General features: G+C 41.9%; 2 protein-coding genes and 1 pseudogene across 4 annotated transcripts in view; 1 reads left to right on the top strand and 2 right to left on the bottom strand.

The window, feature by feature from the left end:
* DDX21 (DExD-box helicase 21) overlaps window positions 1-10,559 on the bottom strand; it is a 39,960-nt gene extending 29,401 nt beyond the window's left edge. The window contains exons 1-2 of one of the 2 annotated variants that reach the window (XM_017875000.1): window positions 9,896-10,559; window positions 1,809-2,366 (exon numbers count right to left, since the gene is read on the bottom strand). In XM_017875000.1, the coding sequence (XP_017730489.1) occupies window positions 1,809-1,895 (87 nt within the window). In that variant the 5' untranslated portion in view covers window positions 1,896-2,366; window positions 9,896-10,559. Of the gene's footprint in view, window positions 1-1,808; window positions 2,367-9,895 lie in introns of those variants that run through there. The other variant, XM_017875002.1, reaches the window with a different exon arrangement.
* A 4,521-nt stretch (window positions 10,560-15,080) lies between these two features.
* DDX50 (DExD-box helicase 50) overlaps window positions 15,081-22,634 on the bottom strand; it is a 43,816-nt gene continuing 36,262 nt past the window's right edge. The window contains exons 12-14 of the mRNA XM_017875003.1: window positions 22,324-22,483; window positions 17,768-17,902; window positions 15,081-15,260 (exon numbers count right to left, since the gene is read on the bottom strand). Of these exons, the coding sequence (XP_017730492.1) occupies window positions 15,183-15,260; window positions 17,768-17,902; window positions 22,324-22,483 (373 nt within the window). The 3' untranslated portion in view covers window positions 15,081-15,182. The remainder of the gene's footprint in view (window positions 15,261-17,767; window positions 17,903-22,323; window positions 22,484-22,634) is intronic.
* LOC108531503 (60S ribosomal protein L35a pseudogene) lies at window positions 21,542-21,979 on the top strand (annotated as a pseudogene). Its single transcript, XR_001886172.1, has one exon. The product of XR_001886172.1 is annotated as a 60S ribosomal protein L35a pseudogene (transcript).

Here is a 22,634-nt window from a genome sequence, read left to right as displayed (position 1 = left end):
ATTCTGCCTCCTGGAAACTTCAGGCCTGGTCTCTGCTCTCAAATCATAGATTAAAAATAATCTCCTTGCCAACAAAAAACAAGCTAGTCTCCTTCCAAAATTGTATTCGTTTTCATCCCTTGGTTCCACCAAATAAGACCGAGTTTCCCATCCTGGTGGTCTCCTTTGGAATATAACAGAGTTTGGTCATGTATCTCTGGATTTGAGCACGCCAAATTGAAAGCAACTGACTGATGTGATGTAAACCAGGACCACTACCTTCTTGCACCTGAGTACAAATCTGCCGCGGCTTCCTACGATTCTAAAATATTGCTATTGTAAGAGCTCCATATCCAAAGACAAGGAAACAAACAAGGAAAGTTAATTCTAAGTAGTGTACAACCTAAGTTCAAGAACCATCTTTCTAAGGCCGGGCGCGGTGGCTCAAGCCTGTAATCCCAGCACTTTGGGAGGCCGAGACGGGTGGATCACGAGGTCAGGAGATCGAGACCATCCTGGCTAACACCGTGAAACCCCGTCTCTACTAAAAAAAAATACAAAAAACTAGCCGGACGACGTGGCGGGCGCCTGTAGTCCCAGCTACTCGGGAGGCTGAGGCAGGAGAATGGCGTAAACTCCGGAGGCGGAGCTTGCAGTGAGCTGAGATCCGGCCACTGCACTCCAGCCTGGGCGATAGAGCGAGACTCCGTCTCAAAAAAAAAAAAAAAAAAAAAAAAAAGAACCATCTTTCTTCCCACTGACTTATCTCAGAACAGAGACTCAGTCACAAGTTAAATCACTAGGAAGCAACAGCAAAGCAAGGGACGGCTGTCAAGGTTAAGACTACTGCACACTGTTGGCCTATGTAAAAAATACGGTGTACACTCAGCACTGCAACACATGCCTTTACATTTCCATGGGAAATCTAGTCAATATAATACTAAGAAGAACTGAATTACGTCATCTTCTCAGGTCGGCTTACCGGAAAACAAACTGTACTTCCCTTACTAGAGTTTAAAAAGTCACTAAAGACGCCGCCCACGTGCGCAGATGAGGTTAAGATATCTCCAGTCTACTCTAAAGCTCCAGTCCCCACTTTTTTTTTTTTTGAGACGGAGTTTCGCTGTTGCCCAGGTTGACTTGCAGTGGCGCGATCTCGGCTCACCACAACCTCCGCTTCCCGGGTTCACGCAATTCTCCGGTCTCCGCCTCCCGAGTAGCTGGGACTACTGGCGTGAGCCACCATGCCCGGCTAATTTTTGTATTTTTAGTCAAGACGGGGTTTCACTATGTTGGCCAGCCTGGTCTCGAACTCCTGACCTCATGATCCGACCGCCTCGGACTTCCAAAGTGTTGGAATTACAGGTATGAGCCACCGCACCCTGCCTCCATTTGACTTGACTTGTAATTCCCTTAGCGTACTACCCTCAAGCCGGGAGTTACGTCTCAGCCAACAACGTGGAGCCTGACAGTGTCCAACTCTGCGCACTGTGTGAGGCGCGCCCAGTCGCCGGGGACCACGTGGGACACCCGGCCTTCTCCCGAGCTCCAATAGGGCCTCTCTACCAGAGTTCCTGGGACATGTGGATGCCTCCAATCTCAGAGGAAGAGGTCAGCGCGCGGCGGACCTGGCTCGGTCGGGCAGACAACGCATCCACTGCCTGGGAGCGCACCACTCCTGGACGGCCGCCCGTCAAGACCCACGCCCGGTCTCTGGACGCGCTGTTACCCGCCGCGCGCTCTCACGATCCCAGCCCGGGCACTTCTCCCGCACCCCGGGGTTCCGCTCCACTCAGCGTCCCTCCTGGCCCCAGGTCCCTCCGTTTCACCTTCTCGGTTTGTTTTCGCAGTGTCTCCCCTTTTTTCATTGCGGCGTCTGATTCCAAACTGGCGTCACTACGGAGTTTCCCCGGCATCTTCAGCGCAGGCTGCCCAGGCCAACCAGTCTTCTCAACCGCGTGGAGAGGAAGAGGTAGTTCCCCACCCTCTGTCCACCCGGCTCTCGTCACTTCCCGTAACAAGGCACTTCCGGGGAAAGCAGGAAGCACAGGAAAGACTGCTCTCCGCGTGGTAAATTCAAAGCAGCGGCCTGTGACTGTGGCTAACTTTAGTGCATTGACTGACCACTTGCGGCCTTTGGTCTAGAAGGCACCTACGGAACGGTAAAACCACAAGGAATTACAAAGGTTAGCCTTGTATTCTCCAACACTGGCCAGATTTTCCCTAGCCCCAGCCTGAAAAATGAAGGCTTCTAGTTGCTTTTGAGTGGCGCATCTTCAGTGCTTTATGTTATATTGTTCGAGTTTGCACGTACAGACTCGCGGATGTGTGTTCTTAATCATCTCTTGGAAACCTCTACTCTGAAAGTGTCGGCCAGACTCAGGAGCCTGAAGGAAAAAAAAAATTCAGTCGGTTCTGGTCGTTCATTCATGCGTGCACTCAAACATTTTATGAGCGTTCACTGTGTCAGGTAGGACAAACAGGGCTAGGATTCACTAGCAGACACAAAAGCCTTATCCTCAAGAAGCTTTATAGACTAGCGGGAGAGAGAGAAGTCTTGTGGTTTGAGACAAGAGTCTCCCTCTCTGTCACCCAGGCTGGAGAGTGCCATGGCGCGACCTGGGCTCACTGCAACCTCTGCCTCCCAGGCGCAAGCGAATCTCCTGCCTCAGCCTCCAAAGAAGCCAGGACTTCAAGACCAGCCTGGGCGACATAGCAAAACCCCTATGTCTTTATATATATGTAAATATATAATATATATAATATATATGAAAAAATAAATTTCAAAGATGGGTTAGAATCATACAATATCTGACATTGACAATCAGCCTTTTTTTTTTTTTTTGTAGACGGGGTTTTGCTCTGTTGCTCAAGCTGGAGTGAAGTGGCACGATCTCAGCTCATTGCAACCTCCACAATTCTCATCCTTCAGCCTCCCGAGTAGCTGGGATTACAGGCCTTCGCCACGACGCCCAGCTAATTTTTCTATTTTTAGTAGAGATGGGGTTTCACCATCTTTGCCAGGCTGGTCTCGAACTCCTGACTTCACGTGATCCATCCGCCCGCCTCAGCCTTCCAAAGTGCTGGAATTATAGGCATGAGCCACAGCGCCCAGTCTTTATTTCATTTTTTTGAGACAGGTTCTCCCTCTGTTGCCCAGGCTGGAGTGGAGTGCAATGGTGTGATCACGGCTCATTGTAGCCTCGACCTCCCAGACTCAAACGATCCTCCCACTTCAGCCTCCTGAGTAGCTGGGACTACAGGCATGTGCCACCATGCCTGGCTAATTTTTTAATTTTTTTTTTGTAGAGATGGAGTTTTGCCATGTTGCCCAGGCTGGTTTTGAACTCCTGAGCTCAAGTGATCTTCCCACCTCCGCCTCCCAAAGTACTGGGATTACAGGCAGGAGCCACCATACCCAGTCTGCTCTGTTATTTTTGGACACATTACCTAATCTGAACCCAAGTTTCCCTTGTATGAAATGATAACAAAACCTACTTCATCTATTGAGAAAATTAAGATAATGGCAGAAAATGGTCTGGCAGTGCCTGGTACATAGAGCACAATCAATGAGAACTGTTAAAACTTAGTATCACAAGGGTTTAAAAACACAATTTAAAATATTACATTTTATGATAAAGGAAAATGCTGAAAAAGTATTTCTGATTACTGCACATTTTTTAATCAGAGTTTCAAGGAAAAAATTTGTTTCACCTAAACTATTATTTGATGTTTCATGGTCTCTATGTATGTATGTATGTATGTATGTATGTATGTATGTATTTATTTATTTGAGACGAGTCTCTCTGTTGCCCAGGCTGGAGTGCAGTGGCGTAATCTCGGTTCACCGCAACCTCCGCTTCCCAGGTTCAAGCAATTCTCCTGCCTCAGCCTCTCGAGTAGCTGGGATTACAGGTGCCTGCCACCACGCCCGGCTAATTTTTGTATTTTTAGTAGAGAAAAGGTTTCACCATGTTGGCCAGGCTGGTTTCGAACTCCTGACCTCAGGTGATCCACCCGCCTTGGCCTCCCAAAGTGCTGGGATTACAGATGTGAGCCACCGCGCCCAGCCACGGTCTCAAATTTTTTTTAACATTTTGTGAAAATGTGCAACAATGCTTTAACTTATATTCTGATATACCTGAGCCAGAAGCCTTGATTTATTCATCTTTGTGTCCTCAAAATTTCACACAGTGCCTGGTACATAGTAATCTGTAATTAAGTGTTTATTGAATGTTAACATAGCAGTGGTGGAGGGGAACCCCTTGAAATAAATTTTAGCTATATGCCCAGGTGCAAAAGTACTTAAGTAATCCTGGTGTTAGATGTAGAAGAAAGGAGAGCAAGCATGAATGCAGTCAACTAATTGGCCAACAAAATGCTTAACATCTCTGGTTTCACCATTGTATCATGTAGTTTAGATACTAAGTGGAGGCCCAGTCCCCGCCTCAAAGAACCTGCAGTCTGGTTGAAAAACCACAACACTACATGATCTTGCTATATACATACTACTGCATACAGTACAGGGACATGTTTATCATCAAGAGATACTCAACAAGAGAGTAAGCCCCAGAATGGTACTAAATGGAAAACTTTTCAAAGCTTATAAACTAAGTTCCTTTGTAACCTGCATATAGGGGCAAACCCAAATTTCCACCAGGAAACATGCAAAAGGCCCATTTGACAAAAGGTGGCCAATTATCTTGTCTAGTCATCAGTATAAAATTCAGTAACAAGAGGAAGAATAGCTTATGTAAATTTGACAGGAGCTGGATATGGTGGCACACACCTGTAGTCCCAGCTACTTGGGAGGCTGAAGCAGAAGAATTGCTTGAACCTGGGAGGCGGAGGTTGCAGTGAACCAAGATTGCACCATTGCACTCCAGCCTGGGTGACAGAGCAAGACCCTATCTCCAAAAAACAACAAAGGAAATAGAGGAAAAAATTTGATAGGAAATGTTGAATATCCTTGAATGCTTAAATATCAATATTTTGCCAGGCCCATTTCCTCTGATCTGGATGATGTAATGTTTTCACAAAATTAGAGGGAGAATTTCTATTTTTAAAAGCATGTATACACACACACAACGAATTCAAAAGTCTACAAAATAAAATATTAGCAGTCATTATTTCTGAGTAATGTGACTGTGGGTGGGTTTTATATTCTTCCATTTGCTTCTCTATTTTTTCAGATTCCCAACAATGGACATCTTTTTTTTTTTTTTTTTTTTTTGAGATGAAGTCTCACTCTGTCGTCCAGGCTGGAGTACAGTTGCGTGATCTTGGCTCAGTACAACCTCCGCCTGCTGAGTTCAAGAAATTCTCTTGCCTCAGCCTCCCAAATTGCTGAGATTACAGGCGCTCACCACCACGCCCAGCTAATTTTTGTATTTTCAGTAGAGATAGAGTTTGACCATGTTGGCCAGGCTAGTCTCCAACTCCCAACCTTCAGTGATCCACCCGTCTCGGCCTCCCAAAGTGTTGGGATTACAGGCGTGAGTCACTGCACTCTGCCTGACATGTATACTTACAAGGAAAAAAAAAAGGAATATGGTTTTTAAAAACTACTGTTAAGCACTATCCCCAAAATATAGGAAACAAAAACAATGTGAGAGAAGACTCTCAAGATTTAAACCTAAGTGAATTCATAATTCTAAAGCTGGAGAGAATAAAACAGGTGTTATTTCATTTATAAATTCAAAAACTGAAGATCAGGGTAACTGATTCTAGTTCAAATAGCTGTTAAATGACTAGAGCACAGAGTACCAAACAGGAGGCCAAAAGCCAAAAAATGGAGCCATGAAGGTATTGGCTTCTAAAAGGAAGAAGAGTAATACCAGTGGCCAAGTGCAGCCCAAAGCTGCGAATCTGATGAGAAATTTGCTCTGCCCCATCCTATTTTCAAAACATATGGAAAGCTATTATTTAATTTTGTTAGGACCCTTGCTGATAGGGGCAGCTGACCTTTAGCAGGTAGACTCTCTTAAACCCATCCACCCTGTTGGCATTTACCTACATACTCATCTTTTTCACTCTTCCCTGAAACCCTCCAATGGCTATCCAAAACAAGACCTACAAAGCCCTCCAAGATATAATACATATTGCCTTGTTCTCACAATTGCCTTCCTCATAGTCACGATCCCAGCAACAAGAGCTACTCATAGTTCCCCATACTTAAGACCATCAAAAAGCTGTTTCATCAGCTTTTCTGTGACTTTGCCTGGATGCCTATTCCCAGTTTCCTATTTCTTTTACCTACTTAATGCTCAGTCATCATGTCTAAAAAGCTTTCCCTGAACTCCCACTCCCATTCCCATTCCAGGGCCAGGTGCCCTTGCTCAGTATTCACAAATCATTGTACTTAGTCATTCCCATGGACATAGGTTTATTTGTCCACTTATTTCACTAGATTCTGAGCCCCAGAGTAGAGAGACTGGGCACTGCTTATTAACCCAAAACATACTGCCCGTGTCATAGTAGGCACACAACATATTCTGACTGAATATATTAGTACTCATGCAACTTAATATGAATGGAGCCCACTTCATCTTGGTTATACAACTCAGTTGCTCAAATGCAAAGCAGACTGAGATATCCCCCCCCCCAACACTAGTCCCCCAAATCAAAACTTCCACCGTCCACAAGCCAGCACTGAAAGTCCTTCCTTGCCTCCTTGGCTTAACTGAAATCTGGCTCTTTCTGAAAACTCACCCTCTGCAGGTTTCACACACAGATGTTGCCTATTCCCTGAAATTCCACATATCCCAGTTGATGTCAGCGTCCTCTTTTCCTGAAATCCATTTTCAAACCATTACTCCACTTTGATGTAAAAGCTCTTGTCCTTTTAAAGATAAGGCATAATGTCATCCTATACCCCTCCTCATTCAGGTAATTTCCCAACCCCCACCATTCACTGATATTTTCGAATCGGGTTAGTCTTCCTCACTGCAGTCCTGGCTTGTTTTCATCATAGGAGACCTCACTGTCCTTGAGTACCACCCATGTACCCACTGCTTTGACCACCGCAACTGAAGTGACCTTTGCCCCAACCTTTGCACTTGCTTCTCCCCAGTTGCTCCATTCTTGAAATCTCAAGTTCAGACAGCCCTCACGGACCTTCAGTCCCTTGCCTCCTCTACATTCTCTGTTATCAACCCCATCTCCACTTCAATCCCTAGGCAGTCTAGACTCCATGGACCATTACTCCTATCACTTTTGCCAGAGTCTTTGGCATCTTTACCTCGTCATCCTTTCACTCACAAAGTGAAACTCCAATCCTGGATCAGTCAACTATCCCTCATCTTCATTCCTACAACAGAATGCTGTGTTAATACAGGAAATCACTCAGTTGCTCCACCTGTAGTTGTTACCTTAACATCTGCAAGATAATCATACTTTCTCCCTGACAAAATGTTATGCTATCTAAGGCTAAAATCTCTAGCCAGGAACAGTGGCATGCACTGTAATCCTAGCTACTCAGGAGGCTGAGACAAGAGGATTACTTGCGTCCAGTTCAAGACCAGCCTGGGCAACACAGCCAATTAAAAAAAAAAAAAAAAAGCCTAGGCACAGTGGCTCACATGGCTCACACCTGCAACTGAGCATTTTGGGACGCCGAGATGGAAGGTTTGCTTGAGCCTTGGAGTTTCAGACCAGCCTGGGCAACATAATGGGACTCGATCCCTACAAAAAAAAAAAAACACAAAAACTAGCTGGGTATGGTAGCACACACCTGTAGTCCCAGCTACTCAGGAGGCTGAAGTAAGAGGATCACTTGGGCCTGGGAGATCGAGGCTGCAGTGAGCCATGACTGTACCATTGCACAACAGCATGGGCAAGAGTACAAGACTCTATCAATCAATAAATATATTTTTTCTTTTTTTTTTTTTGAGACAGAGTCTCACTCTGTCACCCAGGCTGTGAGTGTAGTGGTATAATCCCCACTCACTGCAACATCCGCCTCCCGGGTTCAAGCGATTCTCCTGCCTCAGGCTCCCGAGTAGCTGGGATTACACCTGCCACCACACCCGGCTAATTTTTGTATTTTTAGTAGAGACAGGGTTTCCCTGTGTTAGCCAGGCTGGTCTTGAACTCCTGACGTCAGGTGATCTGCCTGCCTTGGCCTCCCAAACTGCTGGGATTACAGGCATGAGCCACCGCATCCAGCCTAATAAACTTTTAAAAAAATAAACAATGAATAACTAAAGCTAAAATCTCTAGTTGTGTGCTTGATCCCATAAATTCCTTCTCCGAAACTTCATGTTGCCCTCTCTCCTTTAGGGCTTCTTCCTACATTTCAACATGCTCAAATATCCCACTTCCCACACATACACAGAAAATCCTTGCCAGAATTTCATGTCCTTCTATCTCCAGCTTTTGCTTATTCTTCCCTATTGACAATCAAATTTCAGAATGAGATCTTCATGTTTGTTCTCACCACTTCATCTCCCATTTCCTACTGAGCCCACTGCTAAATAGCTTCTATTCTCAATACTCTTATTACTATGGTTGCTCCCTATAAAGTTTCTTTTGCCAAATCCAATGGCCATTTCTAGCTCGTCCTGTTTCCTCTAAAAGCCACACACTCCTGGGCTTTCTGTCCTCCTCATCTCTTCTCAATGGAGTCCTCTTTCTTCCACTATGAATTAAGTTCATTGGTAGCCCTCTGGCTTCCCTCCTCAGTCCTCTGCTCTTACCATACTTGGATAATCTCATCTACTAGCTTAACTGTAATTATTTTTTGGTCTGTCATTCCCAAAATTATATCTCTAGAACAAATATCTCTCCTGAGGTTCAGAATTACAAATCCAATTGTCTACTGTTTATTTCCTTTTACATATTTCATGGGTTACTTAATATTAAAATATATCTAATCCTGAACTAATCATATTCCCAATATAACTTTTCATGCTCTTCCTCCTAGTACCCTATCTCAGGGAAAAAATCTAGTTTTTTTGCTGGACTTGGTGGCATGCACCTATAGTCCCAGCTACTAGAGTAGCTGAGGTGGGAGGATCACTTGAGCCTAGGAGGTTGAGGTTTCTGTGAGCCTAGATTGAGCCACTGCACTCTAGCTGGGGCAACAGTGTGAGACCTCATCTAAAAAAAAAACAAAATCTAGGTTTTATTGTTTCCCTCTCATCTTTTAATCCACTATCTGAGTCCTAACAATTCTGTCTCCTAACTCTGAAACCGGCTGGGCGCAGTAGCTCACGCCTGTAATCGCAGCACTTTGGGAGGCCGAGGCAGGTGGATAACGAAGTCAGGAGATCGAGAACATCCTGGCTAACACGGTGAAACCCCGTCTCTACTAAAAATACAAAAAATCAGCTGGGCATGGTGGCATGTGCCTGTAGTCCCAACTACTCAGGAGGCTGAGGCAGAAGAATCACTTGAACCTGGGAGACGGAGGTTACAGTGAGCCAAGATCGCACCACTGCACTCCAGCCTGGGTGACACAGTGAGACTCCGTATTTAAAAAAAAAAAAAAAAAAAACTCTGAAACCTCTCCATGTTTCTCAATGTCCATTGTCACTATTTAGTACAGTGGTTAAGAGTGCTGGTTCTGCCGGGCGCGGTGGCTCAAGCCTGTAATCCCAGCACTTTGGGAGGCCGAGACGGGCGGATCACGAGGTCAGGAGATCGAGACCATCCTGGCTAACACGGTGAAACCCCGTCTCTACTAAAACTACAAAAAAAAAAACTAGCCGGGCGACGTGGCGGCGCCTGTAGTCCCAGCTACCCGGGAGGCTGAGACAGGAGAATGGCGTGAACCCGGGAGGCGGAGCTTGCAGTGAGCTGAGATCCGGCCACAGCACTCCAGCCTGGGTGACAGAGCGAGACTCCGTCTCAAAAAAAAAAAAAAGAGTGCTGGTTCAGAAGCTAGACATTTTTCTGGGTTCAAATCCTCATTTACCTCACATCCAGCTGCATGATTCTGGACAAGTTAACAACCTCTCAAGTGCCTCAGTTCTCATTCCTCAAAATATGTTACTGAGCATTAGTTCAGATCACCAGCTAGATCTCTACCATAGATTACTGCTATGGCATTTTAAGAGGTCTCCAGGCCTCCAGTCTGGCTTTTCTCCAATTCAGTCTCTTCAGTGTGGCCAGCATTCTTTCTACAATGTAAATCAAATCATGTTACTCCTTACTTTAAGCCCTTAAATGATTACCCACTGTCTTCAAGAAAAGCTTTAAACTCCTTAACAACGTACATAAGGTCTTTAAAATCTGTCCCTGTTAAATACTAAACCGGTCTCTTATTCCTGTTCTCTATCATATGGAAACCTCAGACTTACCATGCTATTCTTTGCCTCTGGGTTCCACATACGTTGTTCTCTGCCTGCAAGCCCTCTCCCTTCTAAACTCCTCTTCCCACCTGTACATACATGTGGTTAAATGGATACTTCTTTATTTCTCTGTTGGGCATCACTTTTAAAAGGCCTTCCTGACTCCTAAAACTGGTCAGGTGCACCCCAAGTAGGTCCTTAGCATCCCATACCTACCACTGTCTTAGCTTTCATGTTAGTCTGTAATAATTGACTCGAAGTTTCTTAAGGATAGTGATTATGCCTTATTCACAACTATACTTCCCAGTGGTTAGCATAGTGATGGAAACATAGTAGAAATTCAATAAATATCTGTAGAATAAATTAATGAGTATGCACTGTTTGCACACCATTTTAATGAACTGTATCTAGACTAAAATGATACACCTAACTAACCATGTCACCAGTTTACACAGTCCTTTAATGTAGAAGGGAATTTCTTATTTTTGTCACATAACCTATGGAAGGAATGATATGAACACAAATATACAAATACATTGCATTTTGCAAAATGCAGGTAATCTTATGTTAAGATTAGCTTGACTACCAAGTTTTGTTTGTTTTGAGACACAGTCTCACTCTGTTGCCCAGGCTGAAGTGCACTGACATGATCTCGGCTCACTGCAACCTCCACCTCCTGGGTTCAAGCGATTCTCCTGCCTCAGCCTCCCGAGTAGCTGGGATTACAGGCGTGCACCACCATGTCCAGCTAAATTTTGTATTTTTAATAGAGTTGGGGTTTCACCATGTTGGTCAGGCTGGTCTCAAACTCCTGACCTCAAGTGATCCACCCACCACAGCCTCCCAAAGTGCTGGGATTACAGCCATGAGTCACCACACTTGGCCTGACTGCCAAGTTTGTAAAGATATTTTTAAGATTACATTGAGAAAATTCTTAACACGTAAGTGAAAAGAGACAAAGCGAGTTTTTTTATTCAAAGTACCTATAACTGGATAAGTGGATTTGCCGTTTCAACCATTCTGTGAAATACTTCTTTAAAGAAAATACGACAACGTCTTTGCAATAGCCCCAGACACATACTCAACTATGATGAACCTAATTTTGGTGGATAATGTACATGCATGTAGCAGAAATAAGCAAGCGCTCACACTGGGTAGATTAACTATCAAATAGCTCAGTCACAAACTCCGTTGTGGCCCCCACTTCTTGATCGATTCCGTATTCCCACTTCAGCTCTAATACAAAAAATAACCATCTATGTCGAACTTCACTGAGCGACTCCCTTGTCGACTCTGTCTACCTGACCGGCCACACAGATCGACCACCTGACCGCCCTGACCGGCCCCGACTCGACCACGTTGACCAGCCACTTCTCCTGTCTAGAATTAGGAAGATGCGTTTCGCATCATGTAAAGTACTTCTTTCAATTTCAGGTAAAGGTGCGCTGGCACTCGAGAGTATCCAGTCGGAATCATGCCACTGCGCCTTGTTAGGGTAATGGGAATTTACAGGATTAATATAAATGCAAAATAGAAACCATAAGCAAACATGTAAGTATAGAAGACACCTTTTTCATATCTATTAGCTAAAGGCCATCTATTCTGTTAAAGTATCTGGAACAAAAATGAAAACCAGAAAATAAGCAAAAATATTTTCAATTTTCGAGATCATAAATTCATGCTCAGTTTATAAATTCTATTTTTTTTTGAGACGGAGTCTCGCTCTGTCACCCAGGCTGGAGTGCAGTGGCCAGATCTCAGCTCACTGCAAGCTCCGCCTCCTGGGTTCACGCCATTCTCCTGCCTCAGCCTCCCGAGTAGCTGGGACTACAGGCGCCGCCACCTCGCCCGGCTAGTTTTTTGTATTTTAGTAGAGACGGGGTTTCACCGTGTTAGCCAGGATGGTCTCGATCTCCTGACCTCGTGATCCGCCCGTCTCAGCCTCCCAAAGTGCTGGGATTACAGGCTTGAGCCACCGCGCCCGGCCCAGTTTATAAATTCTAAAATTAGACTATGTATTACTAATTAAATATACTAATTACATTCTATAAATATGCATTCTAAATATACATTCTAAATAAATTCTAACATTCTACATAAATATACTTCTATTCTAATAAATAAATCCTAACATTCTAAATATACATTCTAAAATTATACTACATATTATGAATTAAATATACTAATTAAATAAATGTATAAAAGTATACATTATACTCAGTTTATACATTCTAAAACAGCACTATTTGGTATCTCAGCACATTTATCTAATAAATTCTAACATTCTAAATAAATATACTGATTAAATATATAAAAGTATACATTATACTCAGTTTATACATTCTAAAACAGCACTATTTGGTATCTCAGCAAAATGCAGATAGGCCATTAATAAGTAATGCATTGTTTTCAGCAGGTATACTGACAAGGAAAAAGTAAAAGAGCCCATGATGGAGATTAAATACAAGTCAACATCAGCCAAGGACTGAAAAATGTAGCCACCGGAAACACTTTGATATTGGAGTAAACAAGTGAAGATATACAAATCGGTAACCCATAAGAACATCACTATTTTATATCTTGCTACAATAACTGTTCCTTATTGTGATCATGAGTTGGCAAAGAAAGTTATTATTGGCTGGGCACAGTGGCTCATGTCTGTAATCCCAGCACTCTGGGAGGCCAAGGTGGGCAGATCACTTGAGGTCAGGAGTTCGAGACCAGCCTGGCCAACGTGGTGAAACCTCAACTCTACTAGAAATACAAAAATTAGTCAGGTGTGGTGGTGGGTGCCTGTAATCCCAGTTACTCAGGAGGCTGAGGCAGGAGAATTGCTTGAACCTGGGAGGCAGAGGTTGCAGTGAGCCTAGATCATGCCACTACACTCCAGCCTGGGCAACAGAGGGAGACTCTGTCTCAAAAAAAGTTGTTATGAAGACACCCTGTTGCTAAGGCTATCTTTCTTTCCAATACTGGTACTTTTTGGGAAAAGACAAATGAACATACCACTTGTGGGTTTGGCAATATATAACCAAAATTAAAAAAAAAAAGGCACAAACCTTTTGGCCAAGCAATCACATTTAAAATAGAGATAAACATTGCAATGCATAAAGAATTCACTATACCAATGTTTAGGGCAGTCCTAATAATAATAAATTATAGAAAAAATATAAATTTCAGCAAATCGGACACTGGTTAAGAAAACCAGCCACCCAAATGCCAAAATGTCAGGGAGTAATTAAAAATAAGTAACTGTGGCTGGGTGCAATGGCTCACACCTGTGAACCCAATACTCTGGGAGGCTGAGGTGGGAGGATCACTTGAGACCAAGAGTTTGAGACCAGCCTGGGCAACATGGCAAGACCCCATCTCTATTTAAAAATATAAAGAGAAAGGCCAGGCGCAGTGCCTCAAGCCTGTAATCCTAGCACTTTTGGAGGCCAAGATGGGCAGATCATGAGGTCAAGAGATCAAGACCATCCTGGCTAACACGGTGAAACCACGTCTCTACTAAAAATACAAAAAATTAGCCGAGCGTGGTGGCGGGCGCCTGTAGTCCCAGCTACTCAGGAGGCTGAGGGATGAGAATTGCTTGAACCCAAGAGGCAGAGGTTGCAGTGAGCTGAGATCGCACCACTGCACTCCAGCCTGGCAAAAGAGCAAGACTCTGTCTCAAAAAAAATAATAAAATAAATTAAAATATAAAAAGAAAAGAAAAAAAGGAACTGTGTTATTGACACAAAATGTGTCTTTAATATATACTGAATTTTAAAAGACTTCAAAAGCAGAATACTCATTTTTGTTTCAAAGTAGGTATATAAGTATGTACTGAGACATAAATAGACAAATTCTTCATTATGGGAATCCAGTAAACAACTTCTTTCTTCAACAGATAAAATACAGGGATACTTTTTAAAAAGAGAAAGAGGGAGCAGAAAGAACCTACGTATTAAAAGAGACTTAAGAAACATCAAATTACCATGTATGAGCTTTATGGACCCTATATTTAAAAAATTTAGGAAACAAATGGAAAAATTTAAACAAAATTGGACGATAATAAGGAATTATTAATTTGGGGGAGTTTAATTATGGTATTATGATAATGTATTTTTTAAAGTCGTTAATATTTAGAAATATGCAAATGTTTATGGTTGAAATGACAGAATAACTAGTATTTCAAAAGAATGCAGAAAAGTGGGTAAGTAGATGAACAGAGAAAGGAAACAAAACTGGCCATGAACTGATAATTGTTGAAGCTGAGTGTTGGGTACATGGAAATTCATTATACAAGTCCCTCATCTAAAAAATATGTTTGAAATGATTTATAATAAAAAATATTTTGCTGGGTATGGTGGCTCACACCAATATTCCCACTTTGGGAGGTCAAAGTGGGAGGATCACTTGAGGCCAGGAGTTCAAGACCAACCTGTGCTACAGACTCTGTCTCTACAAAATTTTTTTTAAAAATTAGCCAGGAGGCCGAGCAGTGACTCACACCTGTAATCCCAGCACTTTGGGAGGCCGAGGCGGGTGGATCACCTGAGGTCGGGAGTTTCAGACCAGCCTGACCAACATGGAGAAACTCCGTCTCTACTAAAATTAAAAAAAAAAAAAGTTATCTGGGCGTGGTGGCACATGTTAGCCAGGAATAGTGGCACATGCCTTGTAGTCCTAGCTACTTGGGAGTCTGAGGTGGGAGGATCACTTCAGCCCAGGAATTCAAGGTTGCAATGAGCTATGATCATGCCACTGCACTCCAGACTGAGAGAGACTCCATCTCTTTAAAAAGACATTTAAGTTTGAGACAGACTGGTTATTTTATATTAAGGAATTCTTCATTGATTTAGGCACAATAATGACATTGTGACTATGATTCCCAAAATATCCCAATCTAAATGTCAGAGAATGTACTCAACTATTTAAAAGATAAAATTTTAAAAATACCTGTAACCTTTCTGACTCAGTTGTGGGAACATCAAAGCAAACACCCTAAAAGCAAAACAAAGCAAAACATTTTAAATTACATGCATATGTGTTGATTTTTTTATTTTACTAATAATGCATGACTCAGTGGCTGCTTAATATATTTTCTAAATTTAAAAAGTTAACTAAACACAGTATACAATAAGAATTTACAACTACTGCTAAGAATCTAGAGTATTCTCTAGAAGAGTTTGTGTAGACACTGTATGTTGTTCCATGTCCCCTGTAAAATGATCCTTCTAATAAATTTCTTTTAAAATTTAATGACAGAAAGTTTCATTTATAGAGCTCCAATAGGCCAGGCGTGGTAGTTAATGAATCCCAGCACTTTGGGAGGTCAAGGTGGACAGTGTTTGAGTCCAGGAATTCGATCGAGACCAGCCTGGGCAATATAGGGAAAACCCCATCTCCACAAAAAAAAAAAAAAAAATGCAAAAATTATCCAGGTGTGGTGATGATGCATGACTGTAGTCCCAGCAACTCCGGAGGCTAAGGTGGGAGTGGGAGGATCACTTGGGCCTGGGAGGTGGAAGTGGCAGTGAGCTGAGATCATGCCACTGTACTACAGCCTGGGTGACAGGGTGAGACCCTGTCTCAAAAAAAAGAAAAAAGCTTCAATATTTATTAGATAAGAATTATATAACCCAAGATGTTTCTTCCATGGTCTTAGTTGTCAATAAGCTGAAAATTAATACTCAACTATAGCAACTAGTTTGGCCTATATGTCTTGTTGTTTTTTCCCTCCCCTCTACATTTTTTTCCTGAAAGTATGTATTTGTCTCATACTTGCCCCACATCCATTTTTTTTTTTTTTTTTTTTTAAAAACAGAGTCTCGCTCTGTCACCCAGGCTGGAGTGCAGTGGCGCAATCTCGGCTCACTGCAAGCTCCGCCTCCCGGGTTCACGCCAGTCTCCTACCTCAGCCTCCCAAGTACCTGGGACTACAGGCGTCCGCCACCACGCCTGGCTAATTTTTTGTATTTTTAGTGGAGACAGGGTTTCACCGTGTTAGCCAGGATGGTCTCGATCTCCTGACCTCGTGATCTGCCCACCTCGGCCTCCCAAAGTGCTGGGATTACAGGCGTGAGCCACCACGCCCGACCACCACATCCTTTTTAAAAGTAAGTATTATTAAACTTTGAGAGAGATGATTATTTGCAATAAACAATCTAGTTAATAAATTCCAAGCTAGAATGAACCTATACAGTAAGGTTAAATTAATAACATCATTTTTCAAAACCATTAGAAGAAATCAGTCACAAGATTACAGTTTTAATTTTGCTATCTAAAAGTATTAAAATATTTATTTAATTCATATCATTAATTCATTAACAACGAAGAGCAGGCCACTTAAAAACTAACCTGCATGTCCTCAAAATTATAGAGCTGCTTAACTACTGCAATCATAAGCTACTTAGTCTTACAAAATAAACACACATGCCAGGTAGTGGCTCAAGCCTGTAATCCCAGCACTTTGGGAGGCTGAGGCAGGTGAATCCTTTGAGCTCAGGAGTTCAAGACCAGGCTGTGCAACATGGCAAAATCCTGTCTTTACCAAAATAAATAATAATAATAATAATAATAATAATAATAATAATAATAATATGGGCAGGGTATGGTGGCTTATGCCTGTAATCCCAGCACTTTGGGAGGCTGAGGCAGGTGAATCCTTTGAGCTCAGGAGTTCAAGACCAGGCTGTGCAACATGGCAAAATCCTGTCTTTACCAAAATAAATAATAATAATAATAATAATAATAATAATAATAATAATAATATGGGCAGGGTATGGTGGCTTATGCCTGTAATCCCAGCACTTTGGGAGGCTGAAGCAGGAGGATCACCTGAGGTCAGGAGTTCGAGACCAGCCCTGGTCAACATGGTGAAACCCCATCTCTACTAAAAATACAAAAATTAGCTGGGCATAGTGGCGGGCGCCTGTAATCTCAGCTACTCAGGAGGCTGAGGCAGGAGAATTGCTTAAACCCAGGAGGCATAGGTTGCAGTGAGCCAAGATTGTGCCATTGCACTCCAGCCTGGGTGACAAGAGTGAAACTCTGTCTCAAAAATAAAAATAATAATACAAAAAGGCCAGGTGCAGTGGCTCACACCTATAATCCCAGTACTTTGAGAGTCCAAGACAGAAGGATCACTTGAGTTCCAGAGTTCAAGACCAGCCTGAGCAAAGAGTGAGACCTCATCACTGTAAAGTAGTAAATAAATAAAATTTAAAAAATAAAAAGAGAATAAACACATGTACACAACCACATACGGTATGTGGCAGAAACTTAGACAACCTGGGTATCAGATAGTCAAACTGAACAGAATGACTTATAGCTCTAGAGGAATGGGTTACATATATAGTGCCCCAAATTTATAACTGAAAACAAACTAACACAGAGAAAACAGTATTATTCACGCCATTAGGCTTCAAAGAGAAAACAAAATTTGCTAGTGTTTGTAAACATTTGGGGTAGTTGATTAAAAAGCTTTTTAATTGTCTAGAAAAGCCTACCATATTTCCTTTCAGGAGGCACATTCTGGTAATCTGAGACACTGCATTACTACTCAGCTTTCTGTTAAGTTCTTTCCAAGCACAGCTGACATCCTGTATTTCCTCTAGGCTTTCCAGAGTCATGGTCACAAACCCCTTGAGGAATAAAAACCACATTATGTTTGGAAATAAATCAGCAGCAGCAGTACAATGAAATTCTAACTCTATAATCCTTCAAGATGTAACTGTGCATTTCTTATGAGCCAAAAGTATATAACACTGCAGCTAAAAAATTTTTTTGAAACTACATTATTAGAATAGTGTTTACAGATAATTGAAAGTACTATCCTATGTATTGCTGCAAGACTCTATTTAATTCTAACCATTATGCTTTAAGAGAGAATTAAGAATTAAGCAAACCAGAGCCAAGAAAGACAACAAGGAAGTGAAGAATTAAGGAAATGTTGAGGGAGTCAAAGTCAGCTTGGAGTGAAAACCCTGGCTGGGTGTGGTGGCTCACACCTGTAATCTCAGCACTTTAGGAAACCGAGGCGGGAGGGTCACTTGAGCCCAGGAGTTTGAGACCAGCCTAGGCAACATGGTGAAATGCCATCGCTAAAAAAAAAAAAAAAAAAAAAAAAAAGAAAAAAAAAAATTAGCCAGGCATGGTGGCGCACTCCTACAGTCCCAGCTACTCAGGAGGCTTGAGCCCAGGAGCCCAGGAGGCAGAGGTTGCAGTGAGCCGAGATTGCACCACTGCACTCCAGCCTGGGTGACAGAACTAGACCCTGTCTCAAAAAAATAAAAAAATAAATAAATACAACATAAATTTATTTAACCTTTTTTTTTTTTTTTTAAAGACAGGGTCTCGCTCTGTCACCCAGGTTGGAATGCAGTGGCACAATCTCAGCTCACTGCACCCTCAACCTTCTGGGCTCAAGCAATCCTCTCACCTCAGCCCCACAAGCATCAGGAACTACAGGTGTGTGTCATCATGCCGTGCTAATTTTTGTATTTTTAGTAGAGACGGGGTTGCCCACGTTGGTCTTGAACTTCTGGACTCAAGTGATCTGCCTGCTTCAGCCTCCCAAAGTGCTAGGATTACAGGCATGAGCCACCATGCCTGACCAATTTCTTTAAACTTTTGAAGGACTGTTACATAAGCAAAAATTATTTGTTCTGTAAAGCTTCACTAACAGCAAAAGAATCAACATTAAGAAGATATGGGGATGCATTCAGCAAACAAATATTTATTGAGTGCCCCCTATGTATGTACCACAGATTGTATTAGGTGCTAGAGATTCAGCAATAAGTAGTCCTTTCTCTCATGGAGAGTAGATTCTGGTGCATGTGCATGTACCTACACCTGTATGTGGGGTTGGGTGGGGGGTACACAGTAAACAAATAAGCAAATATATGGAATATCATATAGTAATAAGCATCACGAATAGGAATAAAGCAGTGCTTAGGAAACAAAGAGTATAGGGAGGGGTAAGCTATTTTAGAGTGATCAAGAAAGACCTCTCTGGTATGATATTTGAGCAGAGACCAGAATGAAATAAAGGAGGAAGCAACATGGTTATTAGAGGGAAAAAACATTCAAGACAATGAAAGTAAGCGCAAAGGCCTTGTGTAATAGTTAAGTTTACGTCTGAGGAAAACCAAATAGGTTAGGGTGTCTGAAATAAGAAAGGGGAGAGTGATAAGAGATTATATCAAGGAGACAGCAAGAGGAAAAGCCTATAGGACATTCATGATAAAGACTGGATTTTGGTTTAACCCATGAAAGAAATTTAAAGCCACTAACACCCTGTTTCTAAGATATTTAATCAGAGATTAAATGACCCATCTGCCAAAGAGGGATTCTTTATTGGATGAGGGTTGAGACTAAATAACTTCTTAGGTACTTCTTAGCTCAAATCTCAATGCTTTCTAAACAAATATGTTTTAAATACAGTCTTAAGAAGCATTTAGTGGGTTATCAGGGATAGGATATTTGCTCAATGCTAAAGTATCACCCCACAAGTTACTAATTACAAAAAGTAAGATACACCTTTAAAATATGGCAGTTTCCATCTTAAACAAATGCTCAAACTAAGCATTACTAGTACTGGAACAACCTAACATTTTATGCCTCTTGATGTGATGCAGTATGAGGTACATATTAACTATAAAGTACCCTTGCCAAAAATATTTAACCTAAATATAAAAACCAAGCTTTGGTATTACTTCCAGTTTAAAAGAGGATAAAGGCAAAAGTTAAATGATGCTTGAAGAGATTCGGACAAATTCAGACAGTGAGATATTATACCAAACAACCAACCTAGACTCTTCACCAAATCAGTATCAGAAAAAAATTAAAATGATGAGAAAACAGTTCCAGACTAAAAAAGACTAAAGAGACATAATACCAAATGTAACATATTTAACTAGATTCTGAATTTTTAAAAAGATACATACAAACAGGTATATGTATACATACGGATAAATGGAATGGAGCCCAATAAGTCACTCGAAGCAAAATGACATTTAGCTAAACTATTAACACCTACCAGGTAGAAACCATCAGATACCCCAGCTGCATTCATTTGCGCTACACCAAATAAGTCACATCCAAGTGAACCTGCCCTGCCCTTTTTGTTCCCTCCTCCCCATCACAGGGATGTGCTGCCCAAAATTAGTCTGTTCTGTTATTTGAAAATCCCACCAGCAGGCTCTAGTCTTATAGATGTCTCCAGGACCAGGCTCGTTCACTCTCTCTCTCCACTCAGACATAAAAGAACTCTTAAAATTCTCTTCACCAAGAAACTCCCCTCACTTATACTTGAATAAGTAAAAAATCTCTGAGCTACCTGCACCAATGGTTCTGGTGTGCTATGTTTTGGCACGTGACACGAACCTGGCAGCAGGCGAGTTCAGATGGTGTCACACACAATCCCTCCACACACACACAGGCATTTACTTACTTTGCATGCTACTGTGTTAATTTTAAATAGATTAAAAGTAATCTATTTCTTACTTTGCAGGATTCCATGGAAACTTACAAAATGAAATGTAGGTTCTGGGATACAAGTTTCAGTAAACAAAGGTCTGTGCAAAGTAAGCATTTCCCATATTTCTCTCCAAATACCCAGACAGACATTTTCAGGATAATGAGAAAAAAATGGATATAAACTAAATATTAGATGATGATACAGAACTATCATTACTTTTCACAGATGAGCTTATTAGATTGTGGTTATGTAGCAGAATATCCTTATTCTCAGAGGATGCATGTTGAAGTATTTAGGGATGATATCACGGTGTTTCAACTTACTTTCAAATGGTTTAGAAAAAAAATACAGGCCGGGTGAGGTGGCTCACGCCTGTAATCCCAGTACTTTGGGAGGCTGAGGACGGTGGATCACCTGAGGTCAGGAATTTGAGACCAGCCTGACCAATATGGTGAAACCCCATCTCTACTAAAAATACAAAAATTAGCTGGGCGTGGTGGCATGTGCCTGTGGTCCCAGCTACTCAGCAGGAGAACTGCTTGAACCTGGGAGGCAGAGGTTGCAGTGAGCCAAGATCATGCAATTGCACTCCAGCCTGGGCAACAGAACAAGACTCCATCTCAAAAAATATATATATACTTATAAAGTTATAAAGCAAGAAGGAAGATATTGAATGGTTCCTAAAACAAAGAAATGATAAATGTTTAAGACGATGGAAATGCTAATGACCCTGATCTGATCCCTATACACAGTATGTATTGAAACATCACTACAGACCCTTTAAATATGTACAATTCCTCTTCCCACCATCTTGGTTCCTGTGGAAGCCTGCTGGGAACGGGACTTCTAAAAGGAACTATGTCTAGAAGGCTGTGGTCCAAGGCCATTTTTGCCGGCGATAAGCGGGGTCTCCGGAACCAAAGGGAGCACACAGCTCTTCTTAACATTGAAGGTGTTTATGCCCGAGATGAAACAGAATTCTATTTGGGCAAGAGATGCGCTTATGTATACAAAGCAAAGAACAACACAGTGACTCCAGGCGGCAAACCAAATAAAACCAGAGTCATCTGGGGAAAGGTAACTCAGGCCCATGGAAACAGTGGCATGGTTCGTGCCAAATTCCCAAGCAATCTTCCTGCTAAGGCCATTGGACACAGAATCCGAGTGATGATGTACCCCTCAAGGATTTAAACTAACGAAAAATCAATAAATAAACGTGGATTTGTGCTCTTGTAAAAAATAAATAAATATGTACAATTATTACATGTCTTTTTTTTTAAATTACAAATTAAGAGCTCAAAAAGGATATAAAGCAAATGATACACACTTTTAACAGTTGAATCTAGGTGGACTGTATGTGGTTACTGCATTATTCTTTCAGTTTTTCTGTGGATTTGAAAAATTTGGAAGAGGTGATTGTCAAAAAAGGATTTATTAGGGAGTAGAGGAAATAAAGAGACAAGTTTCTCATAGAGCAAAACAGTTTTTTTCTGCACAAAAAGCACAGCAATTCACTATACAATATTTACTATAGTTCAATTTTAACCTTTTCCCACTATGTACAATTTTCTCACAGATTTCTACCTTATCAGAGGTGATCAAAGATCGTGGTTCGAAGCTTGATGCACCAGAAATGTGGGCTAAAGCTGCAGCCAATGCATCCACTGCCCCTTTCTCTTCTATCAGTCTCTGAGCTGATGGTCGGAAAAAATCAACAGCAGCATAAGAAACGGAAGCCAGAGACCTATGGTTTAAAAATAGTATTCTTGGTCAAGACACAGGGAAAAAATAAAAGAGGATAAATGGGAAAAAGAGAGAGTAATTTTTTTTTTTTTTTTTTTTTGTCAAAAGCCTTTGCTTTTCCCCACAACTGGGGGCATTCTACCCAACTTTGG

This window comes from Rhinopithecus bieti, unplaced genomic scaffold, assembly GCF_001698545.2.
Source record: "Rhinopithecus bieti isolate Rb0 unplaced genomic scaffold, ASM169854v2 scaffold_9670, whole genome shotgun sequence".
NCBI classification, from domain to species: domain Eukaryota; kingdom Metazoa; phylum Chordata; class Mammalia; order Primates; family Cercopithecidae; genus Rhinopithecus; species Rhinopithecus bieti.
Note: the sequence above shows the minus strand (reverse complement) of the source record. Positions and strands in the feature narration are given on the sequence as shown.